Source organism: Pseudonaja textilis, chromosome 3, assembly GCF_049901715.1.
Source record: "Pseudonaja textilis isolate UNSWEBS1 chromosome 3, rPseTex1.2, whole genome shotgun sequence".
NCBI lineage: Eukaryota > Metazoa > Chordata > Lepidosauria > Squamata > Elapidae > Pseudonaja > Pseudonaja textilis.
This window is the reverse complement of record NC_141992.1, coordinates 174,831,805-174,855,175: the sequence shown is the minus strand read 5'-3', so window position 1 is coordinate 174,855,175 and position 23,371 is coordinate 174,831,805. Positions and strand designations below refer to the sequence as shown.

Genomic DNA, 23,371 nt, shown 5'->3' with positions numbered 1-23,371 from the left:
CCTTATAAACCACTCAAAGAAGCCAGATAATCCTTGACGGAGTGCAAAGCTCTAGACAAATCTAAGATGGCTTTCTTCCTTTTTCATGTCTCCCATTTAATGCAATAGAGGACCAATTGTCATTCTTCTACTATAGGGGTAGGGATTCTGCTACAAACCCCAGCATTCCTCATCATTGTCTATGTATCTGGAAAACCATAAACTGCCACCTTGAATAGGAATTGGGAAAATATACAAACACATTCATTCATACTGATGTCTGAATACACTGCCTTCCCCTGAAGCTTGGGGAAAACAACCTTTAGCTGGACTATCAAGTTGAGTCAATAAGTGGACCTCTGAGGATAATGGAACATATCCAAACATAACAAGTATATCATTTACATGGGACTAACTTGGCAATATTTAGTCCTTTGAAGAATCTGGCAATGTCCTGGTCTGATGATTGCCAAGGTAAGCCTCTGGCTCGGATCACGGTATTATCATCCACAAGCTCCATCTTGCTGCTGTAGATCAAATATAAGGATACTTTTATTAATATCTTTAATATTCTCATCATCACAAACTGCAGCCAGAACAGTAAGGCTTTTCCATAGCCATAAATTCTCATCAGAACATTTTTCAGATAATTTCGTGGAGACATTTTTTTAAAATTAGAGATTCATCCTCTAGCATGATGTAATTCACTTCTGTTTTTCTTTTATATGAGTAATTTTTATTAAAAGCTTTAAGATCAAAAATAAGAACTAATAAAAACTAAATTAGAACAGAGAAAATAAAAAGGAGATAAATAACAGAAAAAGCTAAGAATGCAATAAGTACAGAAAAAAAAAGATTATAAAAAAGTAACTTCTAGTATTCTTCACAGCAGTTATAAGTACTGTACAATGACATTTTAATCTCTCTTTCTAAAGTTACACGATGACTTTTCTTCATAATTCACTTCTGTTGTTCTGGCTAATTTTAACCTTCACCTATACAGATAAATATAGTCATTTGCAATGTAGTGATTCAACTAGTGGGGCTGTGCGCTTATGATATTCCTATTATGTCCTGAGGCCAGAGGACCTTATTTTAAAAAAATTCTGTCCAGCCCTGGATGCTTCAGCAACCAACTTGTCAAGGATTGAGTTTGTAACGCCCACTACCACCACTCTTGTTGGATAATTTACAATGACTTTGCTCTCCCAATTTTCTATGCCAGAAAGCAATTTATGATACCATTCTTTTCTTTGATCAGTTCTCAATGGATATACACATGTGCATATGTGTGTATATTTGTGTCTATACACACACACACACACACAAATATATGTATATAATGTTAAAATATGTTTACACAAACATCAAAAACATCAAAATATAGGGTCATCTTACCAGTCATATGAGCAGTACATTAATTAAATAAAAAATGAACAAATATATACAGGCACAACAATCAGCCGTAACATTTAAAACATTCCATTCTTACAGCTTCCATTCTTTTCCAAGATTTGGCTAAATAATATGTGCTTCAGCTAATGTTGGAGAAATATCTCCGAGTCATTGTTGTTATAATATATACTAGATGGGTAGAACATCACCAGTTCAATGCTCTGTAGATTTTTACAAATATGGGTTTTCTTTTTTAATCAACCTATTTTACTGTTCTTTTTAGCAAGTCCATTGATTTTCTTGTTGTAAGGGGAAAAAAGTTGCAGCCCAGTTTCCTGTGCTGTACTAATTTATTTGGGCTATATGCAGCTGGAAAAGGAAGGAAGCTTGTTCCATTATGTTCTATTCAATGATGCTCCAGTAGACTTAATGGAAATAAAGTGGACAGCTCATGGAAAGGAAAGTAGCTCTGCAATTTTAAAAAAAATCTGCTGGGCTATGAACTGAGGATGTTTTATATATCAGGCAAATGCTTTTTAACTCAGGGTTTCCTAATCTCAGCAACTTAATGATTTATGGACTTCAACACCCAGAATTTTGGGAGCTGAAATTCATATGTCTTCAGGAGAATGAGAAACACTGCTCTAAATTACTAGAACACAGTTGGTAAGGCTAGCTGAAGCTGAGATTAGAGAGCTGCAAAGCAGTGGTCATTGACCCAAACAAGGGGCAGTTTCCCACTGATGCAATAATCGATCAAAGTGTAGAGGTTTGCCCAGAAAAAAATTAAAGTGCAGTGGGGCAAACCAGACAGTGAAGCTTGACATCAAACACTACTTTCAATGTAGAAGAGGAAAACATGGGCAGAAGCTGCATTTATGGTGGTGGAGGAGGAGTTGACTACTGCACTGATCTTTAGTACAAGAAATAATTAGTGGCCCGTACTAATGACAAAGAACACTGGCAGTGTGGATAATTCCCTATTCATCTATTTAGCAGACATTGTCTTTCAGTATATATGGTATTTTTCTATATTTGTAGGGAGAGGGGAAAGCATACATATTTCCACAGTCATGAGAAAAACCAACATGGAGTCATTTCCAGTTGGGAATGGCAAATAGAAATTCTGCAGAATGCGAGAGACATTGTGGCTCAAAGGCAGCTGCCCATTGGATGTGGACTGCCAGAAATACTCTCTGGATAAAGGAGAGATCTTGAGATTACTCATATGTACTATGGACAAGTGTTCATGGTGAGTAGATGGCAGAAACTGAGTGTTGTTGTTTTTTTTACAATCTCTTGCGATCAGCTGGGAGTCTCAAGATTCCATCATGCTCTGAGGGGCTAATGTAGATCTTTTGCAGGACTCAACATTCAACAAACCCCACTTTTAAAATCACTTTGGGACTTATTTTTTATTCTGACTGTTGGTTAAGGATTGAAAAACCTTCGGGACAGCATGTTATAGTTTTCACTGCCTTTCTCTTCAGTCTGTTTAGAAAGAAAGAAATGCCTGCAGTTTTATAAGAGTTTTCTTTTTTGCAATATACAGAAAAAGGATAATTACAGCGTTGATTTTAAAAAGTATTTTTTTTCAAAGGAGTAGGGGTTAAAATGAATTTTCATTGAAGAAAGGCTTTGAACTTAATTAAAAGGATCCTCTCTCTTAGCTTACATTTTCATATAGGTAACCATTCTTCATAATTTCCTAGGATTCTTTCCTGAAGGTCAACGTTAATTTTAATTTTCTATTCTATTTGTTTTTGGCCTGTGTTCCAGGAAGATAGACATATCTCACGAAGACCTATTAATATGTTTAATAAATTGTCTTTAAAAAACTTTTCATATTTTATTTTAAGGTACATACTTACCAAGTTCCACTTTCAAATTTATAGTTCACCCTTTCTGGATCTGAAAACCTGTGGTCTATAAAACACAGAACAAAATCAATTCCATTCCAACAATATAGTTGAATAGCAAAATGAAATATTATCTTCCTGTGATAGGAAGAAAGACAGACACAAAGAGAGAGAGGGAGAGAGACAGACAGATGGATGATAGATATGATTTCTTCTGTCCCAGCATTTGTAGCGTGCATAGAATCAGAACTGTAGATTTTGAAGGGAATGCAAAGTTCATCTACTCCCACTTTCTCAGATGTGCAGGAAAACCAGTTGAACTGCTCCTGACAGATGGCTATCTCTTTAAAACCTCCAGAGATAGAGAACCTACACTCTCTCTAAGTAGATTTGTGGCAATGTCATCTGTCTCCTTCAAAAGTGTACTTTCTATGGGATAAAGTATTAGCTGAGTGATACAACACATGTTTGCATGCAGGAAAAGTCAGTTTCATTTCTAGACACACCCAAGGAAGGTTGGTTATGCGCTTCTATATATCACTGAACATTCCTTGTAGTCCATATTTGATAATTACCATCAGATGGATCAATAGTCTGACAAGGACGACTTCTATGCCTGAAGTCTTCTGCCTTCACTAATAATATCCCACTTTTGATAATCTCCTGCAATAATGTCCAGCATGTATGTAGGGAGGGAGAGAGAAGAAGAGAGGGACAGGGAAAGAAGAGAGGAAAAAGGTTTCTCCACCTTTAAAGCTGGGTGCAAAAAGTGTAACTAATTGTGCTCTGTCTATATCCTCTTTGTAGCCATTTTTTTTACTTGTTAGAACCTTGAGGGGCTAAAGAAAAATAAGTACTCAAACCCCATTTTATTCTATTATGTGCCATCAAATCAGTATTGACTTTTAGCGATCACAAAGATTTAAATGATTTTATAGCTTAACATGTCCTAAAAACCCTGTAAGGTCATTTCTGAAGAGCAGCCATTGACATGCTGAGAAAAGTCTGGCGCATGTCTGGTCAAGAAAACTGTGCCTTCTAACCCTAAAATAAATTCCCATTCCTGCTTCAAACCTCTACAAATCCCACTCAACAATCCCTCAAAAAGACAGTAACAAAAATAATAGTGAATAGGCCCATACATGTAAAATTAAACCACCCCATCCCAAAAGAATACCCTCTTTGCTTACTGTAGGCTTCTGAAATTAGTGCTAAAATCACATTGCCCATGTCTTCCAATTGCTGCACTCCAAAATGCTTTGTTGAGCTCCGCTTGTCAGGATTCAGATCTGAATACAACAGTCAAGAATCTTAAAGCAATCATTCAAATGGCAGACCTTTGGCACTTCAGACTATCCCTGCCCATCTTTAATTGCACCAAATGCAAACCATGCCCCCAAATTTATATGGGCTAGGCCGATTCCAGTTTTAGGTGGAATTGGTGGGATGCTAAGAGCTGGCAAGGAAGTTGCTTGTTTCCTAAGCTGTCTTCTTGGTCCCAATCCTCAACATAAAAGCCTGACAACAAAGGCCAAAAACATTCACCAAAACCCTTCTTGATGACATCAACATATAGCCTTCTCTGGCCTTCCAGTAATTGGAGGAAGATGGAAGTGCAGACTGAACCCTGAGCTCTATAACGTGAGCTCTATAACCAAGCTCTATAACATGATCATAATTTCTGGCATATTTTTTTTGTTGGTTTCCAGCAAACATAATGACCCACTTAATGACTGCCACAATTTACAACCACATTTCAGTTAACTCTTGTAAGTCAAGAACTACTTGCACTGGCATTCATTTGTGGGCAAAGCTTACACATAATATAGCAAAATTTTGCTACTTTTAGTGAAACAAATTTATCTAGATTGCTTAAAGATAGTGCAAATAAAAAATATCAGAGTGCCTGATTTTCTATCCTATTGCATCATTTTTTAATTTGTCCCATATGCACTCCCCCGTTCTTCATTCCCATGGATTATCTTCCCTTAACACAACAGTGGCAACAGAAGGGAGTGCTAGAATATATTCTGCTGTGATCCATTTATCCTCCTCAGCTTTTCAAGATTAGTGACATTAGTAATTATTTTGCTTAACCAAAGCATTTGTTGACATTATGAAGCATGTGATAAAAGCAAAATGTACTTGACTCAGTCATCTTTGTGGCAGTCCCTGAGATATCAGAATACTGCTATCCTGTTACCCCTATTACAGCAACCATTCTTCATATGTTTTAGCCTCTAGTCCCCTAATCATCTTTGTTGCTCTTCTCTGCACTCTTTCTAGAGTCTGAATATCTTTTTTATATCGTGGCCACCAAAACTGGATGCAATATTCCAAGTGTGGTCTTACCAAGGCATTATAAAGTGGTATTAACACTTACACGATCTTGATCCTAACGTTCTGATGGTTGCGCCCTCCCCGTCTTCCTTGTAGTCAACAACTCATCAATTGGCTCTCATTTACAGCCATTTGCAGCATCCTTTGATCACATGACTGGAATTCATGATGATTTTGCCAAAACTCAATGTTTGTTTCCGACAAAGCCTGCCCATAGTGAACAATGGGTTTACTTAATGACTATGGCAAAAAAGAGTCATAAAATCAGGTCTGTCATGTGATGACCTGCTTTATCATCGTGACTGTTATTGCCAGGATCAATTATAGTCATAAGTCAAGTATTACTTGTACAATCTGCAGGACAGGATGTTTAGTTGGTTTGGATCAGCCTTGCAGTAGCTCCCATATGGTTACACTGCTACTCTATGTCTATTAAACCTAAATTCCCAGATTGCATCCTCAACGTTATAATACTCTATTTTTTTCTGCATACCTGAATGTCATCTCAAAGTACAACTCAAGTAAGCTACACAGTCTAGTTCTATGTAGGCTTATCAGTGGCTATATAATGGTTTCTGCATGTCTAATTATTTAGGGTAGCGTTTCTCAACCTTGGCAACTTTTTAAGATGTGTGGACTACAAAACTCTCGTGCTGCCCAGAGAATTCTGGGAATTGAAGTCCACATATCTTCAAATCGTCAAGGTTGACAAACACAGGTTTAGAGGATGAAGAGAAATACATTCTCTGAAGGCACTTGACATTTAAGTAGCCAGTGCAAGCTTGATTCACTCCACCCTTGGGGCATTCGCTACTGTGAACCGGCTAAGCAAGCTTCACAAGTTGAGAACTGCAGCTTATTAGTCAGAACAGAGAAGACTGACAAATCTTCTTGTGCTGGTATTTATGGGTAAATTGAAACACAGACCTGGCCCTTTCCAAATTCGTAGTTCTTTTCTCAGCAAACATCTATCTAAAGTAAACAAAACAGAACAAAACAAAACAAAAACTTCAGGTTAAGCCATGGGCAGAAGAAATAAAAGTCCAAATCTTAACATGTATAACTGTAAAATATACTACAAAAATAGCAAAGAATGACAGAGTGGATAACTGGCTCAACTACATTATTTTCAAGAATGACACAAGAGTTATCAGACCAAGGCTATGTGAATCAGAAATGGAACACTGCAACCCAAAAGGCCAATATTATCATGCACAGGAACATTTCTATTAAACCCTTAGAAGTAGCAAAATATAATTACATAACACAGGTTAGGTCCCTTTGGAAATCCTTTATTTATTTCCATTCACTGATGTGGGGGGAGGTGGAGGTGTGGGGGAGGGGGGGATAGCTGCAGGACAATAAAAAAAGTAGCTAGTGTTTTTCCCAACCAGAAAACAACCATTAATTTATGGCAGTGTTTGTCAACATTGGTGACTTGAAGCTGGTTGGACTTCAACTCTCAGAATTCCCCAGCCAACTGGCTGAGGAATTCTGGGAATTGTAGTCCACCCAGCTTCAAGTCGCCAAGGTTGAGAAACACTGAATTATGGGACTGCTCCAACCTCATTATTAACATGCTTCTGCCATATAGAAGTGTGATGGATTGGTATGGCTTTAAACTTCTATAAATAAGGCCTGCTATACCTGTCACCTTAAAGATGAAAATCAGACTATGCTCTAAGAAAAATAAAGCTGGGATATATCATGAAGGCTATAATTAAGGTTTATATCCCACTTTTGCTCTAGGGAAAAAAAAGTACCTTTTCCGACTAACAAAAGCTTTTCGTGAACTTCCATGTTAGTTGGGAAAAGTACTACCAGATACTTCCTGATCTTTTTGCCATAATATGCTAACATGGCTTTCTTGGTGTCTTTTTTCTATGGGTGAAAGACTGGGGAACATACAATATTCTCTTTACATTTTATTCTCCCTAGGAGTCATCTTTGGAAATTCATCCCCCTGTGAGGTAGATTGCTGTAGGAGGCAAGTCACTGGCCTCAAATCATTTAACAAACTTTTGTCATTGAAAGAGGACTGTTTTAGAACTGGAGAGTCAATATGGTAGCTACGATGCTGGATTAGACACCGGAAATTTCCCCCTCTCCATTAACCTCCAGTTTTGGCCAGTGACTTTGTCAGTCCAAATCACTCACAGAGTTGTTGTTGTTGTGAGGAAACAAATAGCAAGGAGCCTTACATGTGCCTGCTTTGAGTGATATGAATAAAAGTAGGATATAATTCGAATTATTTAATCTTCAAATCTATAAAAGTAAAAGCATTTTAGGGTTACGTAACTAAATACATTTAGGGTTATGTAACTAAACTATCTAGAAATTTGGAACTAGGTAATAACGAGATTAATAATTATATACAATTATATATAAAAGCATACTTTAAATTTAAGCCAACAAAGTTAATTATCATTACTTCAATTTTTCTTGTGAAAATTTTCCACTAGAATGGTTTCCCTATTTTCCATCATATGGAAATATACCAATTCTACTTTAATAATAAAAAAATAAAAAAGCAAAGGCTTTTCACAGACTCTGCCTATGCCTCCCCAAGACAATATACTTTACAGTTGGGGAAAACCTGCTCTTAGGTATTATGGCAATTATCAAGCAATGTAATAATTTAGGGTTTAATAAAGTAGCCTCATTTACAATTTGCAACTTTTAATAAAAAGTTAAGTCCAAAGTTGACTAAACAAGTTATCAGATGGCTACTTATGTTTTTTATTTCTTCATGTTTTCTCAAACACATCATGCTAAAATTTATCAGGTAAAGCTCCTTGTGCATTAAATACTATCTATAAAATAGTTGCAATGAATTTTCTCTAATTTTGCTCAAGATCAGACTGTAACCAAAAATGAATAAAGAGCTTAAATATTTAATTGTGCTATTGCTTTCAATCCATTGGAAACATTGGTCTTATTTTCTAATAAAATCCTGCAAAGAGAGGACTTCAATTTAGATCAGGGATGTCAAACTGGATTTCTTTTTTTTAAAAAAACAACAACAAGTTTTATTGATTTTACAAACAAACAAACAAAAAAAACATCATTAAACATTAAAAACATAAAACCTCTTTCCATTGTAAATCTTTACAAAGCAAGTAACACATTGCTTTATATCACATACTTATAATTTATCTCATTTCCATATAAACACGTAAATTCCCTTTACCAAATTCCACATTGTTTCTCTTTAATCATTATTCAATCATATTTCCTTTCTAATTTATCTGCTATTCAATCATCACATTTATATTTTCCTCTGGCTTGTTTATAATTGTTCTCATCTAGTCTTCCTCCGAGATTTTATTATTTAATTCTTAATTGAACACACACACATAAGACATAAACATAAAAACATAAAACTTTCTTTTAGAAAGTAACTTGGCCCCAGATTACCTCTTTTTGTATGGACTTCAATTGAATTCATGCTCTTCTTATATACCATTACCTATCTTGTTTACCATTCTATATCTATTATATAACTCCTCTCCACTTTTGCCTCGTCTTAATTCTGTTTTATATATTTAATCTTGCTTTAAAGAAAAATATTTTTATATCCTTTGTCCATTTCTCCATTTACATCTGTCTCATTTCCAATATAAAAAAGAATAGTTTCCCCTGGAATCACTAATCGGAGTATGATGCCTTTCTATCATTCCCCTAAATTAAAATTTAAAATAACACCTAAATCCCAATCAGATTCTGCTTAGTACATTCTACTATTTCAGAAACCAATACTACAATAATAAATCCATAACAGTCAACACATTAATCCATTAAACTCTATAATTAAACTAATATTTTAAACATTCCCTTTAGTATTTTATTAAAACTTAATATCATTCATTATTAAACATTTTAAAGTTATACCTTAATATATTAGTCTTTTATTAGATCTTAAAAAGTTCTGATTATCTACTTATAATACAAATACCACTATTACAATACTCATGTGTACTTTGCAGAATCCCCCCCCCTTTTTTTTAAAAAAACCCATACATTACCCATTATCCCTAAAAAAATTTTTCTTTTCTCCATCTTGTTTTATACCTTTGTATCTTTTTTCCCCCTTTTCCCTTTCCTTCTTAGCCTGCCTAAACTTTTTACCCCCTCCTCTCCAAACCTCTGCCTTCTTGGTTTCCCCTTTCTGTTGCATTCCTCTTTCCTTTTGCTTTCTAGCATTCTGTTGTTTTTGCATCTTCTTTTTCTCTTTCATAAATATTTTTTTATTTCTTAAGTCCTTCCTTTTCACTCCTCTCTTTCTCCTTTCTTTCTTAGTCACACCATTTAGTTCATTAAAAATGGCTTCTTCTTCCTCGGCTTCTTCCAGCTGTTGTTTAATTTGCTGACACATGACAAGCGCCATATCTAGGAAACAAAGGGCTTCTCCCATAACATCTTTGCCTTCTTTCCTTATTTTTAAATATTGTTTTTTTAGTTCATCAAGAGATAGAGCCATTTTAAACTGTTTCTTCTTCTTTTTCTGTATCCTCTTCTTATTATTAAGCCAATCAGTTATTTCCAAACTTAAAACAGTTCCCAAAAGTCCCAAAATCCCAATCATCAAACAGTCCAGGCAGAGTACAAACTTCTTCTTTTACAATTTCTCTTCTAGGGTGAAGTCAAATTAGGGAAAGAAAAACGTCCAGTCTGTGCTTTAAATCTTTTTTAGAATTAATTTCTATTCTCTTTATCTTCAAGGCATCTCCTCCAGCAAAGTCTTAGAATAAAATTTTTTTTCCAAGCCTCTCCCTTCCCACTTATAACAAAGGAGTTTAGGTTTTACCTTCTATCAAAAGGCAGGTTTCCCTTGTCCATTTGTTAATTCCATAAGGGAGGGAGAGTAACTTTCCCTTTTCATCACTTTTCTTCGCCGCTGAAAACATCAATCGGGAACATTATAGCATCCAGAAAAAAGCCAATACTTTCCCAAGTGTTGAATATGTCCTTAAGGTCCCAGTTCGACCAAGAAAAAACTTTCGTTTTAAAACTCCTTCTTCTTCTTCCTGCACATTCTTTATCCAGTTGCCGGCTTCTTTATGGCACCATTAAGACCGCCGCTCCACCGTCTTGAGAGAAGGGGGTTATTGCCGGCTGGGGAGGGGGTTTGCGATACCCCTCAATCCCTGTCCGGACCCCTCCTTTCTTCAGCTGCCCCAACAGGGCAGCCTTAGCCTCCAAATCCGTCAGGATCGGAGGCACCAAGGCAGCTAGCACAGCAGGGATCGCAGAGAAAAGCGAATCCCTGCTGTCACCGAAGCCGACAAACTGGGAGTTTTCAAACTGGATTTTTTCATGGGCTGGATAAGCATTGTAGTTCTCTTCCGCAGCAGTGGTGGGATCCAAAATGATCAAAATTTGGATGCTAGGCAACTGGTTCATGTTTTTGACGGTTGCAGTGTCCTAGGGTCATGTGATCCTCTTTTGTGACCTTCTGACAAGCAAAGTGAATGGGGAAGCCAGATTCACTTAACAACTATGTTACTAACTTAATAACGGCAGTGATTCACTTTCCCACTGTGGCAAGGAAGGCCGTAAAATGGGGCAAAACTCACTGAACAAATGTCTCACTTAACAACAGAAATTCTGGGCTCACTTGAGGTCGTAAGTCGAGGACTACCTGTACTGGATGATGGGAAGTGGCTGAACCAAACAGCCTTTCTTAAAGAAGAAGTTTAAATTGCTATTGCTTTTGAGATTTCTATTAAAGTGAACATCTTTCTTAAAAAGGGGCTTGAATTTAACAGTAAATCTGGATATGTTTGCATTTGTCTCTTTAAATAAAACGGTGAGCAAAAATGATTGAAGTGGAGAGAAACTGCTTTCAATTAAAATTTCCTTCCCAGTCATGTTAAACAAATCTTTTGGCCCTCTGCATAAAAGGTTTATGGTCCCAGGTTGGGGCTATCTTTTAAGTCCTACAAAGGCTTTATTTAATTGCATGTAAACATGTTTTAGCAACCGGTTAGAGTGCATATTTTCCAATCGCATTCCACCACTACTTATTGTTTAACAGAAGCTGCAACTATCTTTTCTCTTCTTAGGGTTATTAACATATATAGAACCTCCCATTCCCTTGTTACATAGATCAAGGGTGTTTACATGCTGGGACATGCACCCTAGAAAGCGGGAACGGTGAATTGTTATTACTTTATCCAGACCAGCTCTTGAACTTCAATGCCACTTTGTCCCATAAATTACTGGGCCAAGGGAAAACTCATTCTGACAAGGAGGAATTTCAGCTTGCATTGAATGCAGAAAGGGGCCACTTGTTCAACCCACCAGGCGTTTCAATTATTGTAACTCAGATGGAGCCCTGTCATAGCAACCTGTCATAGGCAGCCTTTTTAGCTCTCTACTCAACCTTGTAAGGTAAGCTAACAAAATCAGCTTCACTTACAATGATGGCAGTTCAGACTTGAACAATCTGTAACTAGGGCATATTTTTCTTTTATAAGATACATAGTAAATATCATATAATCCTTGATATTTCATCAAAACAGAGCACATAAATAAGCAACTCCAATTATAGAAGCAAACCACATATCAAAGCCATCCAACAGACCAATATATAGAACTTATCCAAAAGCTGAACTAATGTTGCACTAGGCATTGCTCACAATTAAGAATATAGTTAGTAAACGGCACTGTATTAGCACTGCTTTTTACTGGTATTATTTATTGCCCTGTTTTTAGAAAGTGCATTTAGAATCATAGCTTTGTTGCATACAGTATTAACACCTGTCAGTTAGCATGACTTTAAAATAAGCCTATTCAATGAAGATTTCATAATAAACGTCCTTAAAAAAATAAAATGTGTTGACCTATCCAAGTGTTACATACATACATACATACATACAAAGACAGATACCCCCACACAAACGTATACTGTTCTGCATCCTATTGGTTCCCCAATTTTTATTCTAGTTTTGCATGTTTTAACATCCATCATTGGATCTACTATTTTGATTTTCTGCAGCTATTTCTTGATTATTATTTTTTTAAAGCATTTGGCAGGGTCAATATTTAGCTATATAGTTCTTATTAATTGGGGTGAGATAAAGGCAATATATAAACATTTCTTAATATTAGAGAAATGTACAGATAAATTATGGTATACATTTATTAAAAGGATACACTGTATCATGGAACCAGCATCTAATTGGTCAATTTCAGGTGACCCAGGACAACATTTCTTGAATTCTTTTCGGAGATCAAAAAAGGAGTAGAAGCATTCAGGTAACAAGATATTCTGTAAAACAAATTACATCTAATAAACTAAGGTAGCTGTCAGTTACAATTTGTGGTGCAAACTGTCTATTGATAGCATACCCAATGAACTTAACTGACCACCCACTTAAAAAGAGTTATACTCATTGAACACATTTGCCAAACAGAGTCCTTCGAAGAAGCAATTCCTGCCCTATCTTGATGACAAATTTCTTCGTCAGTAGGTGAAGAAAGGCAGAAAGGAACCAACTACTCTTGACTTTAACCAAGACCAAGTGGAAACAGAATTTTCAAGGAACGTGGCCAATGTAATCATGAAATCCCTGAATTAACAGAACCTAAAGCTAACTGTAGTTAAATGAAGATTTTGGACTTTGAGTGCATTGTAGGGGGCGTGCATAAGCGCACCAACATGCCTATCATCCCTGTCCTATTGTTTCTTTTTTTATTTTTTATTTTTCTTATATGTATCCATGTATTCATAACTATGTTTTTACTTATACCTATTATTTTGTAAGCAATTGACAAAAATAAATAAATAAATAAAATAAAAAAGAGAAGGATTCCATGACAGGAGAATAGTATAGGAAAAGGAATCCAAGATGGATTAGCAAAAACACTTAAAACACAATTCCAGCAACAACAACAACAACAACAAAGAAATGGAAGAAGGCAATGTAGCTTTGTAAGAAGCTAGTGAAAATCTAATAAAAAGACACTACAGGTAGTCCTCAACTTCTGACCACAATTGAGCCCCAAATTTATGTTGTTGAGACATTTGTTAAGTGAGTTTTGCCTCCTTTTAAAACTTTTTTTTGCCACAGTTGTTAAGTGAATCACTGCAGTTGTTACATTAGCAACACAGTTGTTAAGTGGATCTGGTTTCCCCACTGACTTTGCTGATCAGAAGGCTGCAAAAGGGGATCACATGATCCCAGGCCACTGCAACTGTCATAAATGTGAGTCAGTTTTCAAGCATCTGAATGTAAATCACATGACCATGGCAATGCTGCAATGGTCGTTAAGTGTAAAAAATGATCATAAGTCACTTTGCTCAGTTCCTCTGAAACTTTGAACAGTTATTAAGTGAACTGTTGTAAGTCATAAATATGAACCAGTTGCCAAGTATCTGAATTTGATTACATGACTATGGGGATGCTGCAACAGTCATGTGAAAAACAGCCATGTCATTTTTTTTCAGTGTTATCATAACTTTGAACGGTCACTAAATGAATGATTGCAAGTTGAGGATTCCCTGTATGTAGAAACTGGAAAAGAGACAGATCATCAGGGAAGATTAAAATCAGATAACTTGTATTTTCAAGCACGTTGGTAAAATCAGAATAAGCTGAATAGCAAGGAAAGCTAAGAAACACAATAATTTCTTCTAATATGTTCAGAATAAAAAAGAAAAACATCACTGAACCAACTGCTTTGTACCCCCCAAAAATGTCAAAAGGATCAAAGTTAACCATGAAAAGGTTAACTAGTCAGCTCCTAACCTGGTCTGATCCTTTTAAGAAGAGGATGTACACTCTGCTGAGCAGTTATGAACAAATGGCTGGAGGAATAGAATTCCAAGTTGGATAGAATTCTAGCCAGGGAAAGCCTCCCGCCCTTGGACAAATCCAAATAAAAATTACATTTGGACATTGAAGGAAATTGTTGATAGTTTGGTTTAACTTCTCTCCATTAACTTTAAGAATAGGTGAAGTAGAAACTGGAACAGGTACAAAAAAGGTGTGGAAGATTAGAGAATTGAAAGAAACTTATGGAGAAAGGAGAAAGTGGGTATGAAGAATGAAAGAATTGGGTATGTTAAGCTTTGTCGAAAGATGACCAAATGGGATATGATAGAACTTCACCAATACTTGAAAGGATGTCACACACACAAAAAGGTTAAGATTTGTTCTCTATCATTTTAGAAAAGAGTACTGAACAATAGTTACAGGAGAGCTACTTTTGATTAAAAGTTTTGAGAGTCTTCTTAATAATAAGAGCATTTCAAGAGTGGAATCAATTATTAAGAAGGGTTTTGTGATCTCCTTTGTAATTCCTGCCCAGCACAAAGTTGGACTTCACTAGCCAAAGAGACCTATTTGAAGCCAACAAATTTGTCAGCCTTTCCCATTATAGAAATCTATTAAACCTCTGCTATTCCTACCTGGCAAATCGCTGAATTTACTGGCTGGTATCAGTAAGGATTCTTTCTAATCCAATGTATCTAGCAGCCATCTGGTTACAAAAACCAGATTTATCTTTTGCCAATACAAATAGTTCTCAACTTATGACCACATTGGAGACCAAAATTTCCATTGCTAAGCAAGAGAGTTGCTAAATGAGTTGTGTCCCATATTACAACCTTTCTTGCCACAACTGTTAAGCGAATTGCTGCAGTTGTAAAAGTGAAACTGGCTTTCCCATTGACCTTGCTTGTCAGAAGCCAGATGGGTGATCCCATAACCCTGGGACAGGGGGACTGTCATAAATACATGCCAGTTGTGAAGTGCCCAAATTTTGTTCAAGTGATCATGGGGATGCTGCAATGGTCATAAGTGTGAAACAGTCATAAATCACTTTTTCAGTGCCATTGTAACTTTGAACAGTTACCAAACAAATGGTTGTAAGGATTACCTATAGACAAAAGATATGATCAGGCTTCTACATTTCAAGAACGCAGCTAAAAGAGAAACTATTCTGCCTTAAACACATTTAGATTCTAGTTTTCTTTAATTATCAATTTCATACTTACAGAAAAAAGGATAGTGACTGTGCTTATATATTATGTTAAGTCATAAACTGAAAGATTCACAAAGTGGTTTGGTTGGTTTTGGTTTAGTGTGTTGTGTGAACCCATGTATTCTGGTTTGTTTAGCATTGGGTTTTTTAAGTGTAATAAAGCAACTCAATGTGGAGTCTAATATATTTTACAAAAGCCTTTTGTAAAGTTTAAATTTAGAATTGGTGTGGTAATAATATTTTATTGGTCATTTTCTGTAAGTCCTTTGTACAGCCATTTCGCATAGATCTAGGGACACGTGGGCATTTATGGTGGGGGTAGGAGTACCTTTGCAATGAGTGCCTCATCCTGTTGTGATCTGCGGGTTTAGAAGGAACAGGAAAATAGGTAAAAGTTCAAGGTACACAGCAGGGACTTTCCCATGGGACTTTCTGTAACTGTATGTTCTCATGGGACTTTCCGTGGCTGTATGTTTTCATCCTGTTGAGGTCATATCCTGTTGAGGTCATTGTTTTCTGAATATGCATTCTGTACTTTCGATTTCTCCTGAATAAAACCTGCTGCCTGAGTTCCCTCAGGGCTGGCATTTGCTCAGACATTTTCCCTGTGTCTCATTTCAAGTGCCAGACCACCACAAGTGGTGACCTCGACGTGATAGTTTGGAAAAACTATACGTTCCGACGTGATAGCTTGGAAAGGCTATATGTTTCCCGCATCCTATACTCATCGTCGCGGACTTCGACTGGGCCGTCATCTTCTTTGCTGGACGGAGATAGATTCTTTTCGTGAGTATGGGGGGAGATCTCTCGAAGGCTCAGAAAGAGCACATCAGGGAATTGAGAGGGATCATTGGGAATAGTTTTAGGTTTGGAGTTCATAGTAGAGGACATGCAGTGGATAAGAAAGAAATTGAGGACTTTATGTTTGGAAACATATTCAGTCATATCCAGAGGGAGGTAGTATTAAAGTAGAGTCCTGGAAAAAAATAGGGAAATTTTTGCACGATGAACCTCGTGCCCCTTCTTCAATTTTGTTAACCTGGAGGGTGATTATGGATGCGTTAGCTACTTATGAACAACCGCTCCTAGCACCCCCCGAAGAAGGTTTGCCACCTTACCATGCGGTACGTTTGTTGCCGCCGACGGCACCTCCGGATAAATCCAGAGGACTGTCAGGCGCTGGAAATACTTTGTCAGAAGATAAGAGTTTACCTTTAAGGGCTCAGGTAGATGCAGTTACTGCAGCTATTCAAGAAGCAAAGAATAGAGGGGAATTATCAGGAGATGATTTGGTGGAGTTTGGAGTAGAGATTCAACTTAATCCAGTAGAAATTGTCATGGACGCTGCATTGAATCCACAGCGGGAGTGGAAGCCTTTACCTCTCAGGGTTTTAAAGGAAGTTAAGCAAGCAGCAAAAGAATATGGTGTTAGATCGCCATATACTCAGGCATTGTTAGAAGCAGTTGGTTATGGAAATAAAATGATTCCGGCTGACTGGAAAGCTCTGTTGAATATGATTTTAACTCCAGCTCAATATTTGGTGTTAGATCAGAAATGGAGACAGCTGGCAGTCCAGAGGGGAACAGCAAATGTTACCCCAGATCAGCTTTACGGAGCTGGTAATTATACAACAGTGGAACAACAGAGAGATGGTATGCCTGAGGAGGGGTTCGTTCTTCTCCCACAATTAATTTTTCAAGCCGTAGGGGCTCTCCCTGATGGCGAAGGTGGTGAGAAGACCTTTACTAACATCAAACAAGGGAACAATGAACCCTATGAAAATTTCATTAGCAGACTAAAATTGGCTATTGAAAGACAAATTGATAATCAATTCGCCCGGAACAAATTGCTTTTGAAGTTAGCAGTAGAACAAGCTAACACAGATTGCAGAAAGATCTTAAATCCACTTGTAGCAAGTGGAGAGCGAGAGATCGCAGATTTGATTAATGCATGTAGGAAGGTTGGGAGTCAGTCTTTTAACATGGAAACTTTAGCTCTGGCTCTGCAAGCAGGAAATGCTCAAAAGGGAAATTGTTTCAATTGTGGGAAGCCTGGACATTTTAAAGCGCAATGTCGGGCCCCTGGAGGGGGTCAGAGTCGGCAAAATAAGAGACCAATGGGACAGGGTGTTCAACCTAAATCAGTGTGTCCGAAATGTAAGAAAGGATACCATTGGGCATATCAGATGCTCTTACAGTTTTTACTGATGGAGGGAAAGTTTTTGGTGCTTGTGTTTGGAAAGATAAATCTGGAATTTGGCATACAAAAGTGACATCAGAGCAGAAGTCTGCTCAGCAGGCAGAACTTGCTGCTGTAGTTTTGGCTTTTCAAAATTTTCAAAATCAGGATTTTAATCTAATAGTGGATTCTTTGTATGTGTATAATTTGTTACCCTTTGTAGCAGGTTCCTATTTGTCTCCTGGAATATCACCCAACATTTTAAGATTGCTTTTGCTGTTGCAAGGATGTTTGGAGCAGCGTGTGAATGTGTGTTTTGTTGCCCACATTCGTAGTCATAGTAATTTGCCTGGGATTTTATCACAAGGTAATGCCAAAGCTGATAGTGCTGTAACTTCAGTTCTCACTGTCCAGCCATGGGACAGCCATAGTTATTTTCATCAAAATGCTAAAGCGTTGGCACACCAATTCAAGCTTACTACTGCAGAAGCTGCTGCCATAATTCAACAATGTCAAAGCAGGGCACGGCTATCCCTATGGGAGTCAACCCCAGGGGGTTGAAACCTTCAATGATTTGGCAAATGGATGTTACTCAATATCCGCCATTTGCGCCCTGGAAGTATATACATGTGACTGTGGATACTTATTCAGGATTTCTAAAGGCTACCCCTCAAAGAGGTGAGGCGGTTAAACATGTCATCAACCATTGCATTAAGACATTTTCAGTTGCTGGTACACCTCAAACTTTAAAAACAGATAATGGTGCAGCTTATCGGAGCACAGTCTTTGATCAGTTTTGCAAACAGTGGTCCATGGAACATAAATTTGGGATTCCATACAATTCTACAGGGCAGGCTATTGTAGAGCGTCATAATGGCACGCTCAAGAACATGTTAGCTAAATTAAATAAAAAAGGAGGGAAGCTCCTGGGGCTTCCGGCAATTCAAGATCATTTAAATCTAGCTTTATATACTTTAAATTTTTTAAATTTGTCTGGTAACCCCCCTGCGAGTGCGGCCAGCAGGCATTTTTCTTCTCCTTCCACAGATGCGGTGAGGCCTCAGGTGTTGGTGCGGTTCCTTCCGGATCCGGCATGGGTTCCTGCTGAGCTGATTACGTGGGGACGTGGTTATGCAGCAGTCGAACATCTTGGTCAAATTCGTTGGGTTCCTGGTCGGTGCGTTCGACCTGATCATTCGCAGGCGCCGGTGAAGGAGGTTTCGGAGGAGCAGGATGGCGTACCTGTGGTTCCTGATTCACCTGTGGTTCCTGATTCTCTTGATGCCGGCAGTCCAGGCGCGGCGTTGTGAAGACTGGGAAAAGATGACTGCTTATCTGAGGTTACCAACTTGCATGCAGCAGGTTCCTCTGGGGAACCGGACTAAATTAATCTGCAAATAGCGGCATCCTTTGATTTTTCCAGCATATTGGTCCTGGCATAAGGGTCAAGACATTCTTTACTCGGGACCTGATAAGGATATTATATCTTCAGCCTGTGCAACAACTCTGATCCTGTTTAATGTTTCTGTTTCAGACTATGGACAATATCGGTGTCAATTGGAGTTGCCTAAGTTACCTTATACAGACTCTCTTTCCATTCGTCTTATGCCTCCACGGTCTTTAATACGGAGGCGAAGAGCTGTTATTATCACAGAAACTAGAGACCTTGGTGATAATTTATGGAAGGAAAATTCCTATATCAAGGACATCCGAATTGCGGCTAAGGGTTTAAATGTTACTAATTGTTGGCTTTGTATGCATGTACCTGGGTCTGGGAAAGGTGGAGTTTTGCTACATGGTGTTCCTTTGAATGAGCGAACCAGTACTAAGTTAGATGTTTATAATAATTTTAGTCACTGGGTTCACTGGGGTCCAGACTTTGAAAAGTTGAATCAAACATTGTTCACAACAAAGGTAACTTTCACTACCAAAGCCTCGGTTTGTTATTACCGCCCCCCTGTAGGGACTAATCAATCTATTTTGCTGGGAAATACTACGCTCTGCCAGAAGGTGATTCCTTTGGAAGGAGGATGTATGAAATGTGTAATAAGCAATACTAGTCAGAACAGCTGCATGAATCGATTATCTTCTACATTATCCCGGGCTTTGAACGGTCCCTATGACTGTTGCATTAATCAGACAGTTACAAGCAGAACGGATATTCAACATGGAGCATATGTTCTCTGTAATTGGATGTGGTTAATGTGGAGTTGGGAAAGTGAGGCCTCTGACAATACCTATCATAAGCATTTAAAATATTTTCCCCTTCCGGATGGGTTATGGTTGTTATGTGGGGACGCTGCCTATCAACAGTGGCCAAAGAATTGGTCTGGAGTATGTACTGTGGGATTTGTAATTCCTGTCATCTATAAATTGGAGGGTTTACCGATTGGGATGCGTATTCGTAATCGCCGAGAAGTTGATTCTGGCCTGACTATAGGTGGTAATTTGTGGACTCAGATTTCTAGGGCAGCGATCCCACCTTTGGGAATAGCTATGAATTATGAAGATATTCATATTTTAAATAATTTTACTGTTGCTATGTTTAATAATACTATTAGAAGCATTAAGATGTTAAATGAGGAAGTGTCTGAAATTCACCAAGTTACTTTACAAAATCGTTATGCTTTAGACATAATGTTGGCTGCCAAAGGAGGAGTTTGTGCTTTAATTCATTCACATTGTTGTGTTTTTATACATAATTATGAGCCTAACATTACAAGAACTGTTCATGATATGGAAGACCGCATAGCTAAACACGAAGCAGGAGAAGATGGCTTCGATAAGTTATTGTGGGCTTTGCTTTGGGATTGGCTTCCTGATAGCTCATGGTTACGTTTATTGCTTCAATCAGTTGTAATAATTGTTGCTATACTTATTATGTTATGTTGCTGTATTCAATGTATTCCTAATCTAATACAAATGTGTACCTCAGCCTTTCAACGTATGGGACCAGGTCGTGAGGGAACTGTGTACTATGCCACTAAAACACCCCCCATCTTTGAATAAATAAAAAAGGAGGGAATGTGGTAATAATATTTTATTGGTCATTTTCTGTAAGTCCTTTGTACAGCCATTTCGCATAGATCTAGGGATACGTGGGCATTTATGGTGGGGGTAGGAGTACCTTTGCAATGAGTGCCTCATCCTGTTGTGATCTGCGGGTTTAGAAGGAACAGGAAAATAGGTAAAAGTTCAAGGTACACAGCAGGGACTTTCCCATGGGACTTTCTGTAACTGTATGTTCTCTTTTTAGGAAAATGTTTATCAGAGATCCCTAGTAGGAAGAACTCTGGTTTGTATTCGATTTGTTCTTTGGTTATCTCCTCCAGCCATTTTCTAATTTTTTGCCAGTATTTCTGGGCTTCTTTACAGGTCCACCACATATGAAAGTAGGTTCCCTCTATGTTTTTACATTTCCAACATTTTGGACTAGAGTTTGGGTTCATTTTCGCTAACCTCGAAGGGGATAAGTGCCATCTATATAACATTTTATACATATTTTCTTTGTACGCCGCAGATTTCGTAATCTTAATGATTCTATTCCAGATCTTTTCCCATTCTGTTAATGTAATGCTTCTTCCAATATTCCTACTCCACATTATCATGTTCCCTTTCACTATCTCTTGCTCTAATTCTACCTCCAATAAATATTTATAAAATTTAGAGATATTCTTTTTATTTGATCCTAATAAGATTTTATCTAAGTGTTGTAATTTGCTATAGATTCCAAACTCTTTGATATCTTGTTTGTATCTACTATGGATTTGTATATATAACCACTGATCAATTTTAAATCCCTGTTCCTGTAAGTCCTGTCGAGTTCTTAATTTTCCTAAAGGGTCTAATAAATCTTTATATTTAGTCATTTTTGTTATATCCAAATTGTTGGGATGAACCATTGCCTCCATTGTTGAAAGCCAAATCGGAATTTTTAAATAATGTTTTTTACATATTTTTTTTCCAATTAGTTAATAGTGAATCTCTAATAAGATGTCTATGAAAGTACGCCTGTTTAGTTTTCCCCACATCCCATAGAAATGCGTGCCATCCTCTCTGAAGGTCGTGCCCTTCCAAGACTAGAGTTCTTTTGTTCCGTAAATTGACCCAGTCTTTTAACCATAATAAGTTGGCTGCCCAATAATATAATTCCCAGTTTGGAAGCACTAGCCCACCTCTACTTTTTGCATCTTGTAAGGCCTTAATACTGATTCTAGCTTTTTTCCCTTGCCAAATAAATTTAAGAGTTACCTTATTTATATCATCAAAAAAAAATTTTTTGGTAATTTTATTGGGATTGTCTGGAATAAGTAAAGGAGTTTTGGTAAGATGTTCATTTTGATTGTGGCAATCCTGCCCAGTAGAGAAAGCTGCAACTTATTCCAAGATTCTAGATCTTTCTTAATTTGCTGTAACAGTTTATCATAATTATTCTCTTTGAGTGATTTACTATGTGGTGTTAACCATATGCCTAAATATTTGACCTTTTTTGTTGCCTGTATCCCCATGGTTTTTTCTAATTCTTTCCTCTGGTTCTCTGTTAGATTTTTAGTCAGTAATTTCGTCTTATTTCTGTTAATCTTTAATCCTGCTACTGAGCCATATTGTTCTAGTTCTTTTATTAGATTATGTCCTTTTTCCATGGGATCCTCTAGGAAGAAAACCATATCGTCTGCAAACGCCTGTAATTTATATTCCTCTGCTTTGACCCTAACTCCTTGGATTTCAGAATTTTGTCTTATCCGCGTTAACAATGATTCTAAAGCAAATATAAATAAGAGGGGTGAGAGAGGGCAACCCTGTCTAACGCCCTTTTCAATGCTTAGTGGGCCTGTTTGTTCACCATTAATTAGTATATTGGCTTGTTGGATATTGTAAATTGTTGTGATAATATTCTCGAATTTAGTGCCCAGATTCATGTTATAGATTTTTTGTATTAAAAAGTGCCAATGTAAGTTATCGAATGCTTTCTCCGCATCTAGAAACATGAGTGTAAATTGTTTCTCTGGATGAGCTTCATAATATTCTAAGACGTCAATAACGGTTCTTAAATTGTTTTTAATTTGGCGGAATGGAAGGAAACCATTTTGGTCTTCATGAATGTATAAATTTAAAACTTGTTTTACTCTATTCGCTATAATTGAGGTAAATAATTTATAATCGCGTTTAAAAGTGAGATTGGTCTATAATTGTTGATATATCTGGCATCCACATCCTCCTTTGGAATTAACGCAATCAACGCCTCCTCCATGAGTCTGGCATTTTGGCAGCCAAAAGTACTTCGTTAAACACTTCCAGCATCAGAGGCCCTACTAAATCTATTGTGGCTTTATACAATTCTACTGGAATCCCATCTGGACCAGGGATTTATTATTACATTGATTTTCCATTGCAGATTTTAACTCAGACCATGTAATATCCTTATTTAGTAATTCTTTGTCTCCTTCCCCTATTGTTTTATCATTCGTATTCTCCAGATAAGTTCTTATTTTATCCTCATTGATTTCTTCTTTTTATATAATCTTTGAAAATAGTTTAATATAATATCCTTTTTCTTCTCAATCTCATGTTGTGGGATGCCTTTCTCGTCTATTAATTGGTGTATCAATCTCTTTTCTTTTTCTTTTTA

At 37.2% G+C, this 23,371-nt stretch overlaps 1 protein-coding gene across 2 annotated transcripts in view; it reads right to left on the bottom strand.

The window, feature by feature from the left end:
- The window catches only part of ESRP1 (epithelial splicing regulatory protein 1), a 52,040-nt gene that overhangs the window by 17,581 nt on the left and 11,088 nt on the right, over positions 1-23,371 (bottom strand). For both annotated transcript variants that reach the window (XM_026705960.2, XM_026705961.2), the window contains exons 4-7: positions 12,732-12,846; positions 4,424-4,522; positions 3,246-3,300; positions 396-506 (exon numbers count right to left, since the gene is read on the bottom strand). In XM_026705960.2, coding sequence (XP_026561745.2) covers positions 396-506; positions 3,246-3,300; positions 4,424-4,522; positions 12,732-12,846 — 380 coding nt within the window. The remainder of the gene's footprint in view (positions 1-395; positions 507-3,245; positions 3,301-4,423; positions 4,523-12,731; positions 12,847-23,371) is intronic.